This window comes from Palaemon carinicauda, unplaced genomic scaffold (assembly GCF_036898095.1).
Source record: "Palaemon carinicauda isolate YSFRI2023 unplaced genomic scaffold, ASM3689809v2 scaffold47, whole genome shotgun sequence".
Taxonomy (NCBI): domain Eukaryota; kingdom Metazoa; phylum Arthropoda; class Malacostraca; order Decapoda; family Palaemonidae; genus Palaemon; species Palaemon carinicauda.
The window spans coordinates 320,001-337,997 of record NW_027171728.1 but is presented as its reverse complement, the minus strand read 5'-3'; the positions used below and the strand labels follow the sequence as shown (position 1 = coordinate 337,997).

The 17,997-nt window shown below is 38.3% G+C and overlaps 1 protein-coding gene across 5 annotated transcripts in view; it reads right to left on the bottom strand.

Annotated features, from left to right (window-relative positions):
• The window catches only part of LOC137636966 (uncharacterized), a 60,550-nt gene that overhangs the window by 6,841 nt on the left and 35,712 nt on the right, over positions 1-17,997 (bottom strand). For 3 of the 5 annotated variants that reach the window (XM_068369293.1, XM_068369292.1, XM_068369290.1), the window contains exon 2: positions 4,531-5,187. In XM_068369293.1, coding sequence (XP_068225394.1) covers positions 4,531-5,172 — 642 coding nt within the window. In that variant the 5' untranslated portion in view covers positions 5,173-5,187. Of the gene's footprint in view, positions 1-4,530; positions 5,188-10,182; positions 10,337-17,997 lie in introns of those variants that run through there. The other 2 variants (XM_068369291.1, XM_068369294.1) reach the window with 2 other exon arrangements.

Sequence of the window (17,997 nt, the reverse complement as noted above, 5' to 3'; positions counted from 1 at the left end):
TCAAAGAAGAAGGATCAGGAGATCTGGACCTGGTCCTGATAGAGTTGGTTCTTGTTTTGGAAATACCCTGGAATATTGGACCTGGTCCTGATAGAGTTGGTTCCTGTTTTGGAAATACATACATATACCAAGGCACTTCCCCCAATTTTGGGGGGTAGCCGACATCAACAAATGAAACAAAAACAAAAAGGGGACCTCTACTCTCTACGTTCCTCCCAGCCTAACAAGGGACTCAACCGAGTTCAGCTGGTACTGCTAGGGTGTCACAGCCCACCCTCCCACATTATCCACCACAGATGAAGCTTCATAATGCTGAGTCCCCTACTGCTGCTACCTCCGCGGTCATCTAAGGCATCGGAGGCAGCAGCAGGGCCTACCCGAACTACGTCACAATTGCTTGCCATTCATTCCTATTTCTAGCACGCTTTCCTCTTGCCTCTCTCACATCTACCCTGGAATATTTCAGTCTTTCAGAAATATCTTTCCTTTCTCATCTAGCCTCTGATGTGTGAGCAGTAGTTATTGATGGCTACTGATCGTAATTCGAAGTTCTCCGATCAGGCAAAACCTGGAACCTGGTGATAAAGGGATTTTAACGAAGGAAAAATCTATTTCTGGGAAGAGACCAGTGACGCCCGGTGAAAGAAGTCCTTCTTTACACTTTTCTAATATAAATCTTCCAAATATACTAGAGAAAGATAAAAGCATGGAATGCAGAGGTTACTACCCTCACGCGAGCACCTTGTGGGTGTCCTGTATACAACAGGGGCGTGTGAAAACCACTATTCACAGGCTGTCTTCCATTTAGATAATTCCTTCATCAAAGGGAAGGGCCATAACAGGCCCTAGAGAACACAGTTGGACACGCCACCGACACCTAACACGCGCGCCCTCTGGCCTCTGGTGATAATAAGGTAATGGCAACAACATTTTACCTCCTTCTCAAACAAAGTATACTAATATGTTCAATTTCATAGCCTGTTTCATTATCTATGATAATCAAGACTTTCTATGGGGTCCAACTAAGATTCCCTTTACCTTTGGGGTGGGAAGGGGAATGGGTGAACTCAGCCTTTGATGCTTATGGGTCGGCTGGTCACAATAAGATGTCAGAAGGGCAACTCTAGGAAATAAGGTTATGGTTCATCATTCTTCTTCTGATGAATTGGCTTAACCTATAAATGTGAGAGTTCACCAACATCTGATGGTTTTGACCTGTGGATAACTATGGAACGATTGTCTATCTCCCTTGGAGATAGCAAAGATCTAGAAGCTGGGGAATTATCATCACGGTGCGTGATTGCATGTGATTTAAGAGCAGACGAAATGGCGGAAGCGTGTTCAGTTTCAGTATGCGTAATGTTGGCGGTGCGGTCAGATGGTGCAGCCAACAAAACATGAATTGGTAGCAGCACGTTTGTTGTTGGCAGCACCAACTACACTGCCAACAACAAAACAGGAATTGGCAGCAGCACGTTTGTTGTTGGCAGCACCAACCACACGGCCAACAACAAAACATGAATTGGCAGCAGCATGTTTGTTGTTGGCAGCACCAACCACACGGCCAACAACAAAACAGGAATTGGTAGCGGCACATTCAGATGGTGTACCAATAGGCAGATGCTTAGTGGTAGGGGCAAGCAGCCCATTCCTGCATATTTACTGGTGAAAGCTTTTCTGTTTCCTTGTGGGAAAGCATGCTCAGGGATCGTTTGTGGAACTGCGGACACAGACCTGAAAAACACTACCTCTTTCCAAGGAGACAATTATCTTGGGGAATTATGTGTACAGTAATTCTTTCCCTCTGAGGAGAGAACTTACCTGTAGGGGCCCGTAGGGCAATGGAAACACCTCTCACTATGTGGTCTGGATGAAGAATAACATGATTCTTACAGAATTCTGGGAGGCTTACGAGGGGGTGAACAACGTACCGAGGTAGTACGCTTTTGGAGACATAGTAAGGATTCAACAGGAGAAACTCCTTGGACCATACAGAATTCTCCTTGACCACCTAAATCTGAAAAAAAGAGTTGGTCACAGGAGCTCAACACACGTTGGGGAGACGGAGATCTATTCGGGATGGTACCTGTACTGTAGCATTATTCTCTACCTGGTTAAATGCAGACTCCATAGGGCTGTGATCACTATTGGCATTTTCCACTTCACTGAGAAGTACAGTATAGGGGAGGAAACATCTACGAATTCATGTAAAAAAACATGATTGTAATACTTGGTTACCGGCAAAACAGGGAAACCCCATTAACGTAGGATCAGACAAGGGAATTTCAGGACTAGTAAAAGAAGGTTTCAGCTTCTTGCTCCCTTTCGAGGAAGAAGCAGAGGAATGGAAAGGATTCCTTTTGGCCTTCTTTCTGCGACCATTGTACTTTTCCCATTGGGAGGGTGACCACTCCCTGCAAAAAAATCAATAGGTCATTTTGCATCTCTTTTCTCTGCATCCAGGACAAACAGAATGCGGATCAATCTCCACCTGACTATAAAAGAGCCACAAGGATGATCTTCAGTGCTGGGCCAGGTTCTCATACACACTTGATTAGCAATCATCACTGAAAATAGAAAGGACACAAAGCACAAATGAGGTCAGTGACAGATGTCTAGACATCTAAACGACCAAGAGCGAAGTGATAACAAAGCTGCTAGCTCCGACGATCCAAACGCGGCTGGGTAAACGATGCTACCATATAATGTTGCCAGACTTACGATATTAGTGATTGCAGAGCTTTTCGTATTTGCGTAGAAACCACTAGTTATGGGATCATTTGACTGGCCAGACAATACATAAGATCCTTCTCTCTGGTTATGGTTCATTTTCCCTTTGCCTACACAAACACCGAATAGTCTGGTCTACTCTTTACATATTCTCCCCTGTCCTCATACACCTGATGACACTGAGATTACCAAACAATTCTTCTTCACCCAAGGGGTTAACTACTGCGCTGTAATTGTTCAGTGGCCACTTTCCTCTTGGTTAGGGTAAAAGAGACTCTTTAACTATGGTAAGCAGCTCTTCTAGAAGAACACTCCAAAATCAAAACATTGTTCTCTAATCTTGGGTAGTGCCATAGCCTCTGTACCATGGCCTTCCACTGTCTTGTGTTAGAGTTCTCTAGCTTGAGAGTACACTCGGGCACACTATTCTATCTTATTTCTCTTCCTCTTGTTTTGTTATAGTTTACATAGGAGATATCTATTTTAATATCGTTACTCTTCTTAAAATATTTTATTTTTCCTTGTTTCCTTTCCTCACTGGGCTATTTTCCCTGTTGGAGCCCCTGGGCTTATAACATCCTGCTTTTCAAACGAGGGTTGTAGCTTAGCAAGTAATAATAATAATAATAGTGGTTACACAGCTATTTCTATTTGCCTCGTACTTTACAGAAACATTCAACCATATTAAGAATGACAAGAAAAGACTAATGTATTTGAAATCCTTACCACAAGACAGAGTTCAACCAATCATAAGCATGTGGCATACAATCTTGCCTGGCAGAGGCCATCCATAATAACTGTGTAGAAAACAAATTATTCAATATTTTGAGGAATGGTGTCAAAAATTACCTTACAGTATTTTACTTTACCAATGCAGTATCACCATGCCTTTACAGACACCTTTAGAGTAAAAAAAAGTTTCATTACACAACAAACAAGGAACTGTGAGAGCCATTAACCCTTTTACCCCCAGGCTCTTTGGAAATTTCCAACCCTTAACCCCCAGGGGGTTATTTTTTTCCCAGCACATTTTGCAGTATATTTTTTTTAAATTGCTCTAACAGCCTTAATTTTTGTCATAGAGAGGTCAGGTTGGTCTCATTCTCTTGGAAAATGGCTGAATTTTTTCAAAAAATTATCAAAAATATGAAAAAAAAAAAATTTTATACCATTTTTTTGCAAGGACGTACCGGTACGTCCATGGAGGTAAAGGGATGGGTTTTGTGAAACGTACCAGTACGTCCTTTGGGGGTAAAAGGGTTAATTATACCAAATAGGATAAAAATCACTACAAGTAAAATTAGATTGTTCCTACGGGACCCAATTCAGATCTGTGTCTATCTACAAAAAATATAAAGTATACTACACTGTATACATTAACCCTTTTACCCCCAAAGGACGTACTGGTACGTTTCACAAAAGTCACCCCTTTACCTGCATAGACGTACCGGTACGTCCTTGCAAAAAAATGCTATAAAATTTTTTTTTTTTCATATTTTTTATAATTTTTTGAGAAAATTCGGGCATTTTCCAAGAGAATGAGACCAACCTGACCTCTCTATGACAAAAATTAAGCCTGTTAGAGCAATTTTAAAAAAAAATTTACTGCAAAATGTGCTGGGAAAAAAATAACCCCCTGGGAGTTAAGGGTTGGAAATTTCCAATTAGCCTGGGGGTAAAAGGGTTAATAAAAATTAATAGATATGGTTAGAATCATGTTTATAATTAAAATTAAAAAGAAATAACTATAAAACCTAAAATACAAAATAAGGTATTATGGATAAATATTCTGATACATACCTGACTCTGTATGATTATCAATTGCTTCTGTTGTTCCTGTGACTTGACATCAACGACCTCCGTTGCACAATTTGACTCCGAGTTGCTTTCCCTTGAAAGTATATTATAGACATCTTCCACAATCTGATCTCCATCAGCTACCACTCCGGTCTGAAGATGATCGTGCTTCTGTTCCTGAATACAATTCACCTTTTCGGCCTGATTGTTTTCCAGAATAAAAACGCTAACATCACTTTCTGGCTCGGTATTCTTATTTTTTTCTAGCAGACATAAGACAGGTTCATTGGTATCTCTTGTATCCGGATGATGCTGCTCTCTACGCGGATCCTGATCTTGTACGTCGAGGATGACGGGGGGTTCGGCCACGACCTGAGACGATTGCTCGTTTCCTTGCTCGGATGTCCAGCGATACTTCCACTCATGTTTCCCGTGCTTCCAAGAAGGGAGGGACCCTTTAGTTTTTGGTATCTTGCTGAAAACTTGATTCCCTTCAGATGACTGAAAGACTTGAGGTTGCCTTGCTTTATCAATACTTCCAGATGGTACATCTAGTTCACAGCCATTGACTCCTAACCCAAAGTGTCCTGATTTGCGTTTGATGAAGTCCATAGGTTGTTGCTTTACAGCTGTTGCAGCTGCCATCGGTGAAGTTCGTCCCTGAAAAAATACAGGTTGTGTTAATACTACGAGAGAACAGTAAGAAGAAAATGTTTAAGATATTCTTACGATTTATGTTTCAATAAAAAATACCAAAAGCATTATACAGTATGGAACTTATACATCTGACCTAAAAAACAAGGGGAGGGGATTAATCCACACTGAGTACATATGACCACATGGAATGCATCAAGCGTCAACTAATTTTGTAAAGTGATTTTTCTGTGACCCAAGAGTATTCTTTGCCAATGTACTTTAGTTGATATCTATACTGTACCCTAAATACTTGCTACGCCAATATACCAATGCAATGTACCACTAGATAGATGTTTTTATAGCTAAAATAAAGAAAATAAACCTTTAATAAACACAAAATAAAGGTATTCAACACAATAACAATGGTTGCAGAGATTAATATCCACATCAGAGATAAGAATTTAATGGACCAAGTTTCTAACCAAAAATAGACGGGACGAACGAGCATTGGCTGGTCTCCTCCGATGACTGAACTGATTCTGGGTCTTATGCTCTCTGAGGATAAGAGGTAACAAGTGCTATGCCTTTGGAGAGCAAACGGGACAGAGAATAGAAGAGGGTGGCCCCATGCAATGCATTATAGCGACAAGCGAGTGCCCGTCCTTGGTTAGCGAGGATCCTTGCCAATGACGTGTAATTGTTATATGGCACCTCTGTGCTTGTCCGGAGGCTGAGATCGGACTAAAGAAGTCACCTGTTCCAATATCTATGGTGCGAACGAGTTGGAGGTCATGGCACCTAGCAAAATGTCATGTGCTGGACCTGTCTGTCTTGGCGTGTCAGATGATAACGAGCATTGCACTTCAGCACTCCATTGGGAAGGAACAGGTATACTAGTTCTATGACGACTCGAAAATAACAATCAACAGAAAAACGAGAATAAGTTGCAATCGTGTGGATCCCGATGGCAGCGTGCAGAAATTCCAGGGAGAAACGACAATTATAGAGAACAAGCGTGAGAAATCCAGCATTGAGGGGATAGAACACTGTCGGAACATTCAAGTGAAGAGGAAACAAGAATGGAAGACCAGGAAGAAACCTCGTCCATGGAGGGAAGGCCTCGTAGCAATTAAAGTAATGGGAACAATCACAGGTTCTTCTTTCACCGATATCGTGGACTGGGAAACCTGGAACAAAGCAGATGCCAGAAGTTCTGTAACATGAAGGTTGCATGGGGTCCAATCATATAGAAGATTAATCCTGTAGTGACTGGTCACACTGAGACCGCTCAAGTGATGACCGAAGGTGAGGAGATCAGGGGTAACATGGAAGGCCGGGATCGTGAAGATCGTGTAACAGGATCAGTCTGCTAAATTTATTAAGCTTGCACTGCTTGCTATCATCTACGGAACCATCCAGAGACGATACAATACAAAACCTGTTGGCCAGCAAACAACCTAAGAATGTACCTGGATTGTCTTCTAAAGTAGAAACGTTCCCAGTACGTACGGGTGAGTCTCTCATCGCTCTTTGAAGTGTTGGCATCATTGAAGCATGTGAGGTAGGAGAGCAACAAGGGTGGCTGCCAACTTCCTGACCAGTATCAGTAGTTCTGATATTCTTCAAAGTCTTGGTATCACCGAAGCTTCCCGATTAAGTCCCAATGTAGAAGATGGACAAGGGAGGATGCCCTCCTCCTAATCAGCAGTAATTGTTGCTTGGTCTCACATGAGGCCTTGCACTAATAGCAGGAGCCTGAAGTATTGGTCTTTCCGGGGTAGGAGAGAGTTTTAGTAAAACGCTGTTCTTCGCATGAAACAAAGTAGCGGAACCGGTCGATGTATCTTGAGACTCAGACGATCGTCGTCCTGTGCTTCGGTGACTACAGTATAACTTCCTTCTCTTCTGGGCTCCAGACATCAAATCTGAAGGCTAGGCAACAGGCGGAGAATTACATTGAAGAACAGCTGATGTGATAAGGGAAGGCGAGCACATATTCTTCAGTTCCATCTGTCGATCATCTAGGATAGGGAATGATAGCTAGTATTCAACGTGAAGTCTCGGTGACCGAAGTAACCTGATTTGATTCAAACATGAGGACATGTGGGAAGGTACGGTGTCATTGTCTGGTTTTGGAAAAATGGAAGGTCCTCACTATAAAGACTAACCTCAGTGTATAAATATCTGGATACATCACCATAAAGAAGCAGGAGTCATATAGCCCATAACTGAAAAGTTACGATCTCTGAAGCATAATCGCAAGGAGTCCAAGTTCGTGGTGTCCTATTGCATGGAGGCTCTGTTAGCAGGAGACAGGTGAGGAAGAGGTCGGTCAATGACAATACAGTCTGTGGAGTCCAAGTTCGTGGTGTCCTATTGCATGGAGGCTCTGTTAGCAGGAGACAGGTGAGGAAGAGGTCGGTCAATGACAATACAGTCTGTGGCATCGTCATGCTGTTCATCGGCGTCGTCATGCACATAGTCGTCAATTGTGGATACAGAGCGAGTGGAGGGCTGATCAGCAGGAGACAAACAGTATGCCGACGTCATCACGCTAAAGTTCTTCTATTGTGGAGACCAATCATGTGGAGCATTAAACTGTTGGTGAGGTGAGTAGACTAAAAGAAAAAAAAAAGAAAAAGAACCATCCCACATAACCCATACATATAATTACAGTATGAGATACAGGACTTGGTGATGACAATCATCATAGTAATTGAATAATAATCTTTAAAATTTTACCCTCTCTCAACACATTAGGAAACAACTATTAACATATAGGTACGTTTCCTACATCGCAAAGCTTATGTTTGCCTTTGAGCAATATTGCTTCCAGCAACACAGGAGACAAACCTTTGATTTGATCAGAGACCTTGTGTGAAGGATTTTAATGTCATGGTTTATACATGACTGAAAAGACCAGAAAATGTAAATTAAACGCATCCAGATAGATAAGCCGGGGTGTCTGCCGTTTATGGGGACAGGGATATCTTTCTTATTACTAGCCAAATCGTATTTCATTATGGGGTTGATGTTCTTTACAATTTTCTAACTTACCATAATATGATGTTAATTTATCGTTTTGACTAATAACACAATTTACCTTTACCACGGCAATATTTTCTAAGTTCAGCATGGTCCGTACGCAAGTCACGGGTAGCTCCTGCTTAGTGTCCAACTTTCCCGATAGACAGAGCCCGTGTCATCCCAGTCTAAGAAACGTTCGGTTTTACAAATTAATACTGTCCCGTCAATCTACATATTTACCCCTTAGTTAAGTATGTAGTTTATAAGGACACGTCATGTTTAGTGACATTTGATACTGCTTGGATATTTATCATGAAATGTTATGTTAAAAAAAGGCCGTTACAATGCGTCGTACGCTGAAGCCACGGCCAACTTACTCGGTAGTAAAATTTCCCGCAATCATTGTTTCCTGCCTGATTATAATAACACCCGTTTGGCGGCGCTCGATTCGCATATCAGCTGGTCGCGCAAGCATGAACAGTTTTCGATGTTCGTACGTATGTTTTCCCTAATTCCAACAATTTTCATTTTAATCTCTTGTTAAGATTGTTATTTCTTTCGAAATCGTCCCAAAATTATGCCGAATACTATTTTGTTTTATATACAAACAAAGGTTAGGTTATCCAGCATCTAGTTTAGATATTTCGTCAGATAAAGCCAGTGTCAAACAAAGCAACCGAACTAACCCTTTCGTGGGCCGCGTGATTTCAAATTTTTAATCCCCCCCCATGACCCGAGATTGACCTACAGCCGACCCTTTCCAGCTCTAACCGCCGTGATGGATAGACCTGTTCCGTATAGTTTCTCTGTGAGTGATATTTTCGAGTTTATCTCCAGTATTGATCAGCTTGATGGAATTAAGACTCTCGGAGTTTTACAGCTACGTGATTTCACTCGTGTTACCCCCGAATTCTTTCACTATTTATTTCGAGAAGGCCTCTTAGGGGATTTTAGAGGTACATGTAAAAAGTGTAAAACAGGTGATGTGGCCCTCATGCGTGATGGCTACGAAATTTAAGGTAAGCCTGAATAACCTAGAATATGATCATGTGGATTAGATATAATTTTGAGTGCTGCCCAAAGCTTCTTTTCTGTAGGTGAGAGACTTACTAAGGGGGTCCGGGGGCTTGCCCCCGGGTAGGGGTAGTGACCTGGGAACTACTAGGATTGGTTAGGTTTGGTTTGTGGGGTTTGTATGTTAGCAACAGTGTTTGGGGGGTCGCAGGGGGGCGTAGCCCCCCCGTTTAGTTCACGATGAAGGTAAGGACATGGCTTGTAGGACAGGTTAGGAGGGGAATTTTGGGTTAGTTGTCCATTTTTCTCGCACATTTCCGACATCCATGACCAGAGGGTTCCTTCGGTTTTACAATTTAATACTGTCCCGTCAATCTACATATTTACCCCTTCGTTAAGTTTGTAGTTTTTAAGGACACGTCATAATATCATTCGGTTTTACAATTTAATACTGTCCCGTCAATCTACATATTTACCCCTTCGTTAAGTTTGTAGTTTTTAAGGACACGTCATAATATCATTCGGTTTTACAATTTAATACTGTCCCTTCAATCTACATATTTACCCCTTCGTTAAGTTTGTAGTTTTTAAGGACGCGTCATGTAATCATTCCCGTAAAAAGAGCCGATTTCGGACTTTTTTTTACTCGATTTCAAGAAACATTCAGTTTTACAATTTAATACTGTCCCGTCAATCTACATTATCTAACAAATCATTCCCGTAAAAAAAAGAGCCGATTTCGGACTTTTTACCTCGATTTTCGGCCGGTCGAAGGGCTGTCCCCATAAACGGCAGAGGCTCCGATAAGCCACCCAGTTTTACTCGAATATAGATCAATCCACTTTTACGGCTGGGTAGGCCAGCAATAATTTGTATATGGAAGCATCACACATACACCAAATTATGGTAAACTCGGGTTTTGCAATGCCTAAGTTACGACAACTCCTTTGAATATACTCAAACACAACTCGATTATACCTGAGATTAGCTTTGCAATCCATTTTCAGTAGGCTTCTATTATTAAATGCTGTCTCTTCTATATATCCAATAACTATAACATCTGGATAGAATCACACACTGCACAAAATGTCAAATAAAAACGTTCCACTGTGCGTTTTCCGAAGGCCATTCACACTTCACGGATCTTTTGTTTACATTATCAGCTGATTGTAAGAAAATCTTCTTCTTACTATTATTTAGTAGGAGCTCGACGACATCTTACGCTAAACTCTCTTCGTAAAGCTACAAACGATAAATTTAGCGACATACAATTAAATATAATTAACAGTTTGATTTTGTTGATAATTTATCAATTACAGTCTTTTAAACAAACAGTTAATTTAACTAATAGAATAAGGTTAGCACCGTGAATCTGTGATACTGAATTAAAGGATATTACTATCGGTTCCTCGCATGTTTGGAATTCAAAATACTAAAAAAAAAGAAAAAAAAATGATAAAATTTATATAAATTACAACCACAACCGTTTATATATAACAAATATATGATAAATTTCTTTGCAAGTCATCGAATTCTTTATCACAAACACATATGTCAGTCAAAACACTCGGGTTAATATTTTTACTTATTGTAGATATATTTAGTCTATTTTACTTTTAAAAAGTGTACCATCTAAATATTAGGCTTCGATATTACCATAAAAGGCATCCACACCTTATTAATTACTCACATTTACTTATATTCATAAGAAATAGAATGTTAAAAACAAAAAATTTAATAAGAAATACTTTAAAAAAAGAATTAAATAAGATATTTACAAAAGAGTACATTTATGATAATTACTTAAATATGTAACATAATTATAAGTTAAGAACGTTTGTACAATAAAACTATTGCATATTATATATTTATTAATTGATTTAATTTGTATTGAGCTGATTTATAACTATGTAAAACAATGTAGTTCATATCAGTATTTTGTAAAGAATAATTACGTATATAATGTAAATTGCTAAGATGTAATTGTATTTTTACAATAAAAGATAAAAAAAAATTACTCAATATTAACAGAGAAATATGTATTAATTGATTTAATTTGTATTGAGCTGATTTAAAACTATGTAAAACAATGTAGTTCATATCAGTATTTTGTAAAGAATAATTACGTATATAATGTAAATTGCTAAGATGTAATTGTATTTTTACAATAAAAGATAAAAAAAAATTACTCAATATTAACAGAGAAATATGTATTAATTGATTTAATTTGTATTGAGCTGATTTAAAACTATGTAAAACAATGTAGTTCATATCAGTATTTTGTAAAGAATAATTACGTATATAATGTAAATTGCTAAGATGTAATTGTATTTTTATAATAAAAGATAAAAAAAATTACTCACTATTAACAGAGAAAACGTATACACCAGAAAGGAATATATTTTAGTTCCCCCTTTCACTCCTAGATGTCGGTCAAAACACTCGGGTTAATATTTTTACTTACTGTAGATATATTTAGTCTACTTTACTTTTAAAAAATGTACCGTCTAAATATTAGTCTTCGATATTACCATAAAAGGCATCCACACCTTATTAATTACTCACTATTAACAGAGAAAACGTATACACCAGAAAGGAATATATTTTAGTTCCCCTTTCACTCCTAGATGTCGGTCAAAACACTCGGGTTAATATTTTTACTTACTGTAGATATATTTAGTCTATTTTACTTTTAAAAGGTGTACCGTGTAAATATTAGTCTTCTATATTACCATAAAAGGCATCCACACCTTATTAATTACTCACTATTAACAGAGAAATAAGTATAGACCAAAGACACGAATATATTTTAGTTCCCCCTTTCACTCCTAAAGAGAACGGTGAGCCAGGGGGGGGGGGGGGGAATACCGGTAGACCACACACAAGCGAAAAATTATTGCATCATCTTGAGCAACATTTAAATGATATTAACATCTGTATCAAACGTTCAGAACGTTTCAACGATAACTAACGATTAGGGAATGGCCCTATTTTTTATATCTTCGTTGGTATTCGTTACAAAACTTTACGTTATTGGCGGTTATCTCTTGCTTAAACATGGCGCAATCGATTTGACCTTGGCCAAGGTACGATGAAATTAATCGTAGACTGATTTCATATTCAAAATAATTATGTAGGCATATTCTTGCCTGCACTCCTTGAGAGAGAGAGAGAGAGAGAGAGAGAGAGAGAGAGAGAGAGGGGGGGGGGGTAAAACTACGCATCCACACGCAACTGGGAAAACTACGTCTTTGTTTATAGAGATAAATGTTAGAGAGAGAGAGAGAGAGAGAGAGAGAGAGAGAGAGAGAGAGAGAGGGGGGGGGAGAGTAAAACTACGCATTCACACACAAGTGGAAAACTACGTCTTTGTTTATTGGGATAAATTATATTTGCAAGGTCAGGGGATACGAACTGACTCAAAGGTGTGTGTGTGTGTGTGTGTGTGTGTTAGGGGGAACGATTTACCTCATATCTTCCTTGAAAACCAAACCAATTCAAATTCTTTTTCAGTTGAGAAAACTTAAAACCAAAGACGACAACTCCAATTGGGTGAGACCAATGTCCTTAATGAACTTGTCCTATTTATAACCAAGTCAATCTTTCATTCTCAGCTGATAGAGAAATGCATTATCACTTATAAAGAAGGAATGCAGTTCCATTTAACCACATTTCTTAACCACATTTCCAGTTTAATTCCTGACATCATTTTGAACGTGAAGAACGAATTATAGAAGGCAGGGCAGAAGGGACATGTGCAACATACCATTGCCCAAGCGCTTATCTCTCTCTCTCTCTCTCTCTCTCTCTCTCTCTCTCTCTCTCTCTCTCTCTCTCTCTCTCTCTCTTCTATATATATATATATATATATATATATATATATATATATATATATATATATATATATATATATATATATATATATATATATATATATATACATACGGTCATACTCAAGCTCTCACAATCCCTTGATTTACGGGGAGAGGGAATAGTCATACATTGGTGAGAGTAGGGTGCGTGTTCATATGAATCTAAATAATTAGCAGTCATTTTTGACGGGTCGCACACACTAGCAATAACCATCATTTTCGAACAGGACAAAGACATGATTACAATTACATTATTATTATTTTCAAGTATCGTATATTTCCATATGGGGAACCCCGCTAGAGATAATTTATATGAGCAATCTATATCGAAAATTTGAGATAACAGATACTGCTCTCTTATCTTCCTAGTAATACCACGTGGTGTAATAAAATTGGATTATTTTCCTCATACTGTGGTTTAATATTGAAGCTTTTCTTCCTAAATATTAATAATCTTACGAAGGCTGGTCCATCTTTTCCTAAATCACTTATTTCCTATCTGCACAAGGTTGTTTTAACTGATATTTTATTCCTAAAGTGACATGTTCTTTTCTGCACTGTTGTTTTTTCTGTTATTAACTCCGCCAATGAAGTTGGAAGGAGGTTATGTTTTCACCCATGTTTGGTTCGTTTGTTTGTGAACAACTTTCCGACCACAATTTTAGGCCTACTCAGAGTAATGAAACTTTCATAGGGTTATTGTTATGTTAAGTCCTAGGTCAAAGGTCAAGGTCGACCGAAAAATACGTCCACGGTGTAAATTGATTCTGGGAAAGGCAAGCTGGTTTCGAGAAATACTCTGCCGTGGAGGAGGTCTACACCAGCAAGCGAGACCGTATAGTCTAAAGAAGAACATTAACAAACCAGTTATCATTATTATTATTATTATTATTATTATTAGCTAAGCTACAACCCAAGTTGGAAAAGCAAGATGCTATAAGCCTAAGGGCTCCAACAGGGAATAATAGCCAGGTGAGGAAAAATAATAAGGAAATATATAAACTACAAGAAAACTAAATAAGAATTAGAATATACTTTAAAAACAGCAACACCATTAAAATAAATATTTCTTATATATTCTATAAAAAAGTTAAAAAAAAAAAAACAAGAGGAAGAGAAATAAGATAGAATAGTGAGACGGAGTGTACCTTCAAGCGAGGAACTACTTAATACGTTAATGAAAAAGGAATTACAGGAAGGAATAAAGTAATTATTATGTTAAAAAATGCGTGGATAACAACGACAACGAAATAAAAGAATGATAATCAAATTTAATAACGGGAAGAATAAATTTTAATAACTTTACGATGATGAAACACTACATTATGTGGCAAGAGTTTCCACTTAGGACTTTTCTCATAATTTAGTTGGTTTACGTCAAACTTCGTTAATCCTGAATCGGTGAAACTTCAAAAGTTCAAACTTGCAGCAAATGTTTTTTATGTCATTTTAAGTTTATATATGAAATATCTATTTACTTATTGTTAGTGTTTTCAAGATATTTTATTTTAATTGTTCATTACTTCTTATATCGTTTATTTCCTTATATCCTTTCCTCACTGGGCTATTTTTCCCTGTTGGAGCCCTTGGGTTTATAGCATCTGGCTTTTCCAACTTGGGTTGTAGATTAGCTAATAATAATAATAATAATAATAATAATAATAATAATAATAATAATAATAATAATAATAATAATAATAATATAGAACTGGGGTCGTTTCACGATGCTTACAAACAATCTCACGAATATATACCCGTGCACCACTTGCTGAGAGAGAGAGAGAGAGAGAGAGAGAGAGAGAGAGAGAGAGAGAGAGAGTATTACCAGTGTAATAACGTACACTTGTATGCCTGACTCCCAAGGGAAAATAGCCCAATGAGGAAAGGAAATAAGGAAATAAACCACAAGAGTAGTAATGAATCCCACGGGTTCAAACAGGAACTTAAAGCCGGAGACACAACATGTTTTTCCCGTCTTGTTTGGAGAAGAATGATCTGACTTCGTAATTTGATTAAACAAAGGATGACTAAGAAAGATTTATATTCACAGCACACAACGGAAGGGAGTTTCAACACAGATAACGATAACGCAAAAAGCATATTGCAACATGTTGAGTAAGGAGATTGGAATAAAACCACCTATCTGTGCCTCTGTTACACGCTGATGCGATTTTTGTCCAATATGGGGTAAAATTATACACAGTTGCTGTTTGAACAAGGATCTGTCAGTAATTTCAGTCTTCTGTAAGCGTTTTAAACGTTATAGGTGCAGTCTGACTAAAGATCTGGTAGTATTTTAGCCTTCTGGAAGGTTTTAAACGTTATAGATGCAGTCTGACTAAAGATCTGGTAGTATTTTAGCCTTCTGGAAGGTTTTAAACGTTATAGATGCAGTCTGACTAAAGATCTGGTAGTATTTTAGCCTTCTGGAAGGTTTTAAACGTTATAGATGCAGTCTGACTAAAGATCTGGTAGTATTTTAGCCTTCTGGAAGGTTTTAAACGTTATAGAAGCTGTCTCAGCATACATACCGTAGTAATTTTAGCCTTCTGGAAGCGTTTCAAACATTATAGATGCTGTCTCAGCATAAATACCGTAGTAATTTTAGTCTTCAGGAAGCATTTTAAACGTAATAGATGCTGTCTAAGCACAGATCTAGCAGTAATTTTAGTCTTCTGAAAGCTTTGTAACTGTTATAGATGCTGTCTAAGCACAGATCTAGCAGTAATTTTAGTCTTCTGGAAGCTTTTTAACTGTTATAGATGCTGTCTAAGCACAGATCTAGCAGTAATTTTAGTCTTCTGGAAGCATTTTAACTATTATAGAATCTCTCTGAGCTAAGATCTAGCAGTATATAACAGTGGGAATCAAAAGAAACTACTAGGATGTGAGAAATGATTAAAAAAAAAAAAGAAGCAAGGTATCAAAAACGTAATTTCTCATTACGATGCAAACAGCAAGACAAGAGGCTGGGCCACATGACTGTGACTTGAATATCATAATGACAAGGCATTTTTTTTTTCTGGAAAACGAACTCAACATCGTTTTTGTGGCAAGAGGGGTAAAAAAACAAATTGAAACCTTTAAGGATGTTGCATCAGTTGCAACACATCTCAAGAAAACTGCCTCTGATCAGGGTTGCTAGGTTTTCGAAAGGAGAAAAAGGCCAACTTCTAACAACCGCGGGTTTAAATGGCCAACCTAGTAGTAGAAAAAGGCCAACTTCTAACCAACCGCAGCTTTAAATGGCCAACCTGGTAGTAGAAAAAGGCCATAAATATAGTATTTAGGGGTCCTTTTTACATGATAATGCTAAAGGCCAACTAATTAAAAAAAAAAAAGGCCAAATTTGAGGGTTCCCCCAGACGCATTACTCAAGAATGTGTCGTCCATATAATAGATCTATAAATAGACGTAACGTTACCCTATGAAACTGAAACCCTTTTCAAATTAACGAAGAATTTTAATTTGTAAAAATGGCATTTTTTCATGATAATGCTAAAGGACAACTAATTTCAAAAAGGCCAAATTTGATTTTTTTTGGCATGAAAAAAGGCCAACCTGGCAACTCTGCGCCTCTGATACAGCTTCGAAAAATCTGTTTCAGCACTTTGCTCAGACACACCCAGGGTTGCCATTCGTACGATAATTATTGTACATGTACGATAACTTGGGGTGAAAAACGATAATCTGAAGGCTCACATACGATAATCCAGTGGCAATAATCTGACAACCCTGGTCAAGGTTGCCATTCATACGATAATTATTGTATATGTACGATAACTTGGGGTGAAAAAAAACGATAGTTTTAAGGCTCCCGTACGATAATCCAGTGGCAGTAATCCGACAACCCTGGTCAAGGTTGCCATTCTTACGATAATTATTGTATATGTACGATAACTTGGGGTGAAAAAAAAAACGATAGTTTTAAGGCTCCCGTACGATAATCCAGTGGCAGTAATCCGACAACCCTGGTCAAGGTTGCCATTCTTACGATAATTATTGTATATGTACGATAACTTGGGGTGAAAAAAAACGATAGTTTTAAGGCTCCCGTACGATAATCCAGTGGCAGTAATCCGACAACCCTGGTCAAGGTTGCCATTCTTACGATAATTATTGTATATGTACGATAACTTGGGGTGAAAAAAAAAACGATAGTTTTAAGGCTCCCGTACGATCCTACAGTTTCAAGGATCTGCTTCAGCATGGGGATAATCCTAAGACTGTGATGTCACCAATTTCAGGGTATTACAGCCGTCTCCGTGCAGGTGGTCACTGGCTGGCAGGGTTGCCACTTCTGATTCTGAAAACACGCTACAGGAGCTTCTGTTAACCTCATTAACAGAACCAATTTTTTGCCTTTTAAAGCGGAAATTGATACAATACAGTATGTCAAAAAGTAGAAAAATGCAGTCGGTTTATCATATACTTTATCTGATGGAAAACCGGTATGTTTGGTGGTAGATTTGTCTAAAAAAGAGTCAAAATAGTGTGGCCGCGGTAACTAGAAAATAAAACGCGCCAAATCTAGCGTGAACCTCATTAACAGAACCAATCTTTTGCCTTTTAAAGCGGAAATTGATACAATACAGTATGTCCAAAAGTAGAAAAATGCAGTCAGTTTATCATATACTTTATCTGATGGAAAAGCGGTATGTTTGGTGGTAGATTTGTCTAAAAAAGTCAAAATAGTGTGGCTGCGGTAACTAGAAAATAAAACGAGCCAAATCTAGCGTGAAAAGCGCTAAAATGGCAACTATGGTCAGTGGTCAGTCCTCCCCTCACATTGGACACAAGGTGAACATTAATATTCCTCGAGAGATATCTGGATCTTCCAAGAAGACACATCTAAATTTTTTTTTCTCTTCCTCCCCCAGTGTTCTTTCATTATTCAAGCAATTTCTGTTCCAACATATTT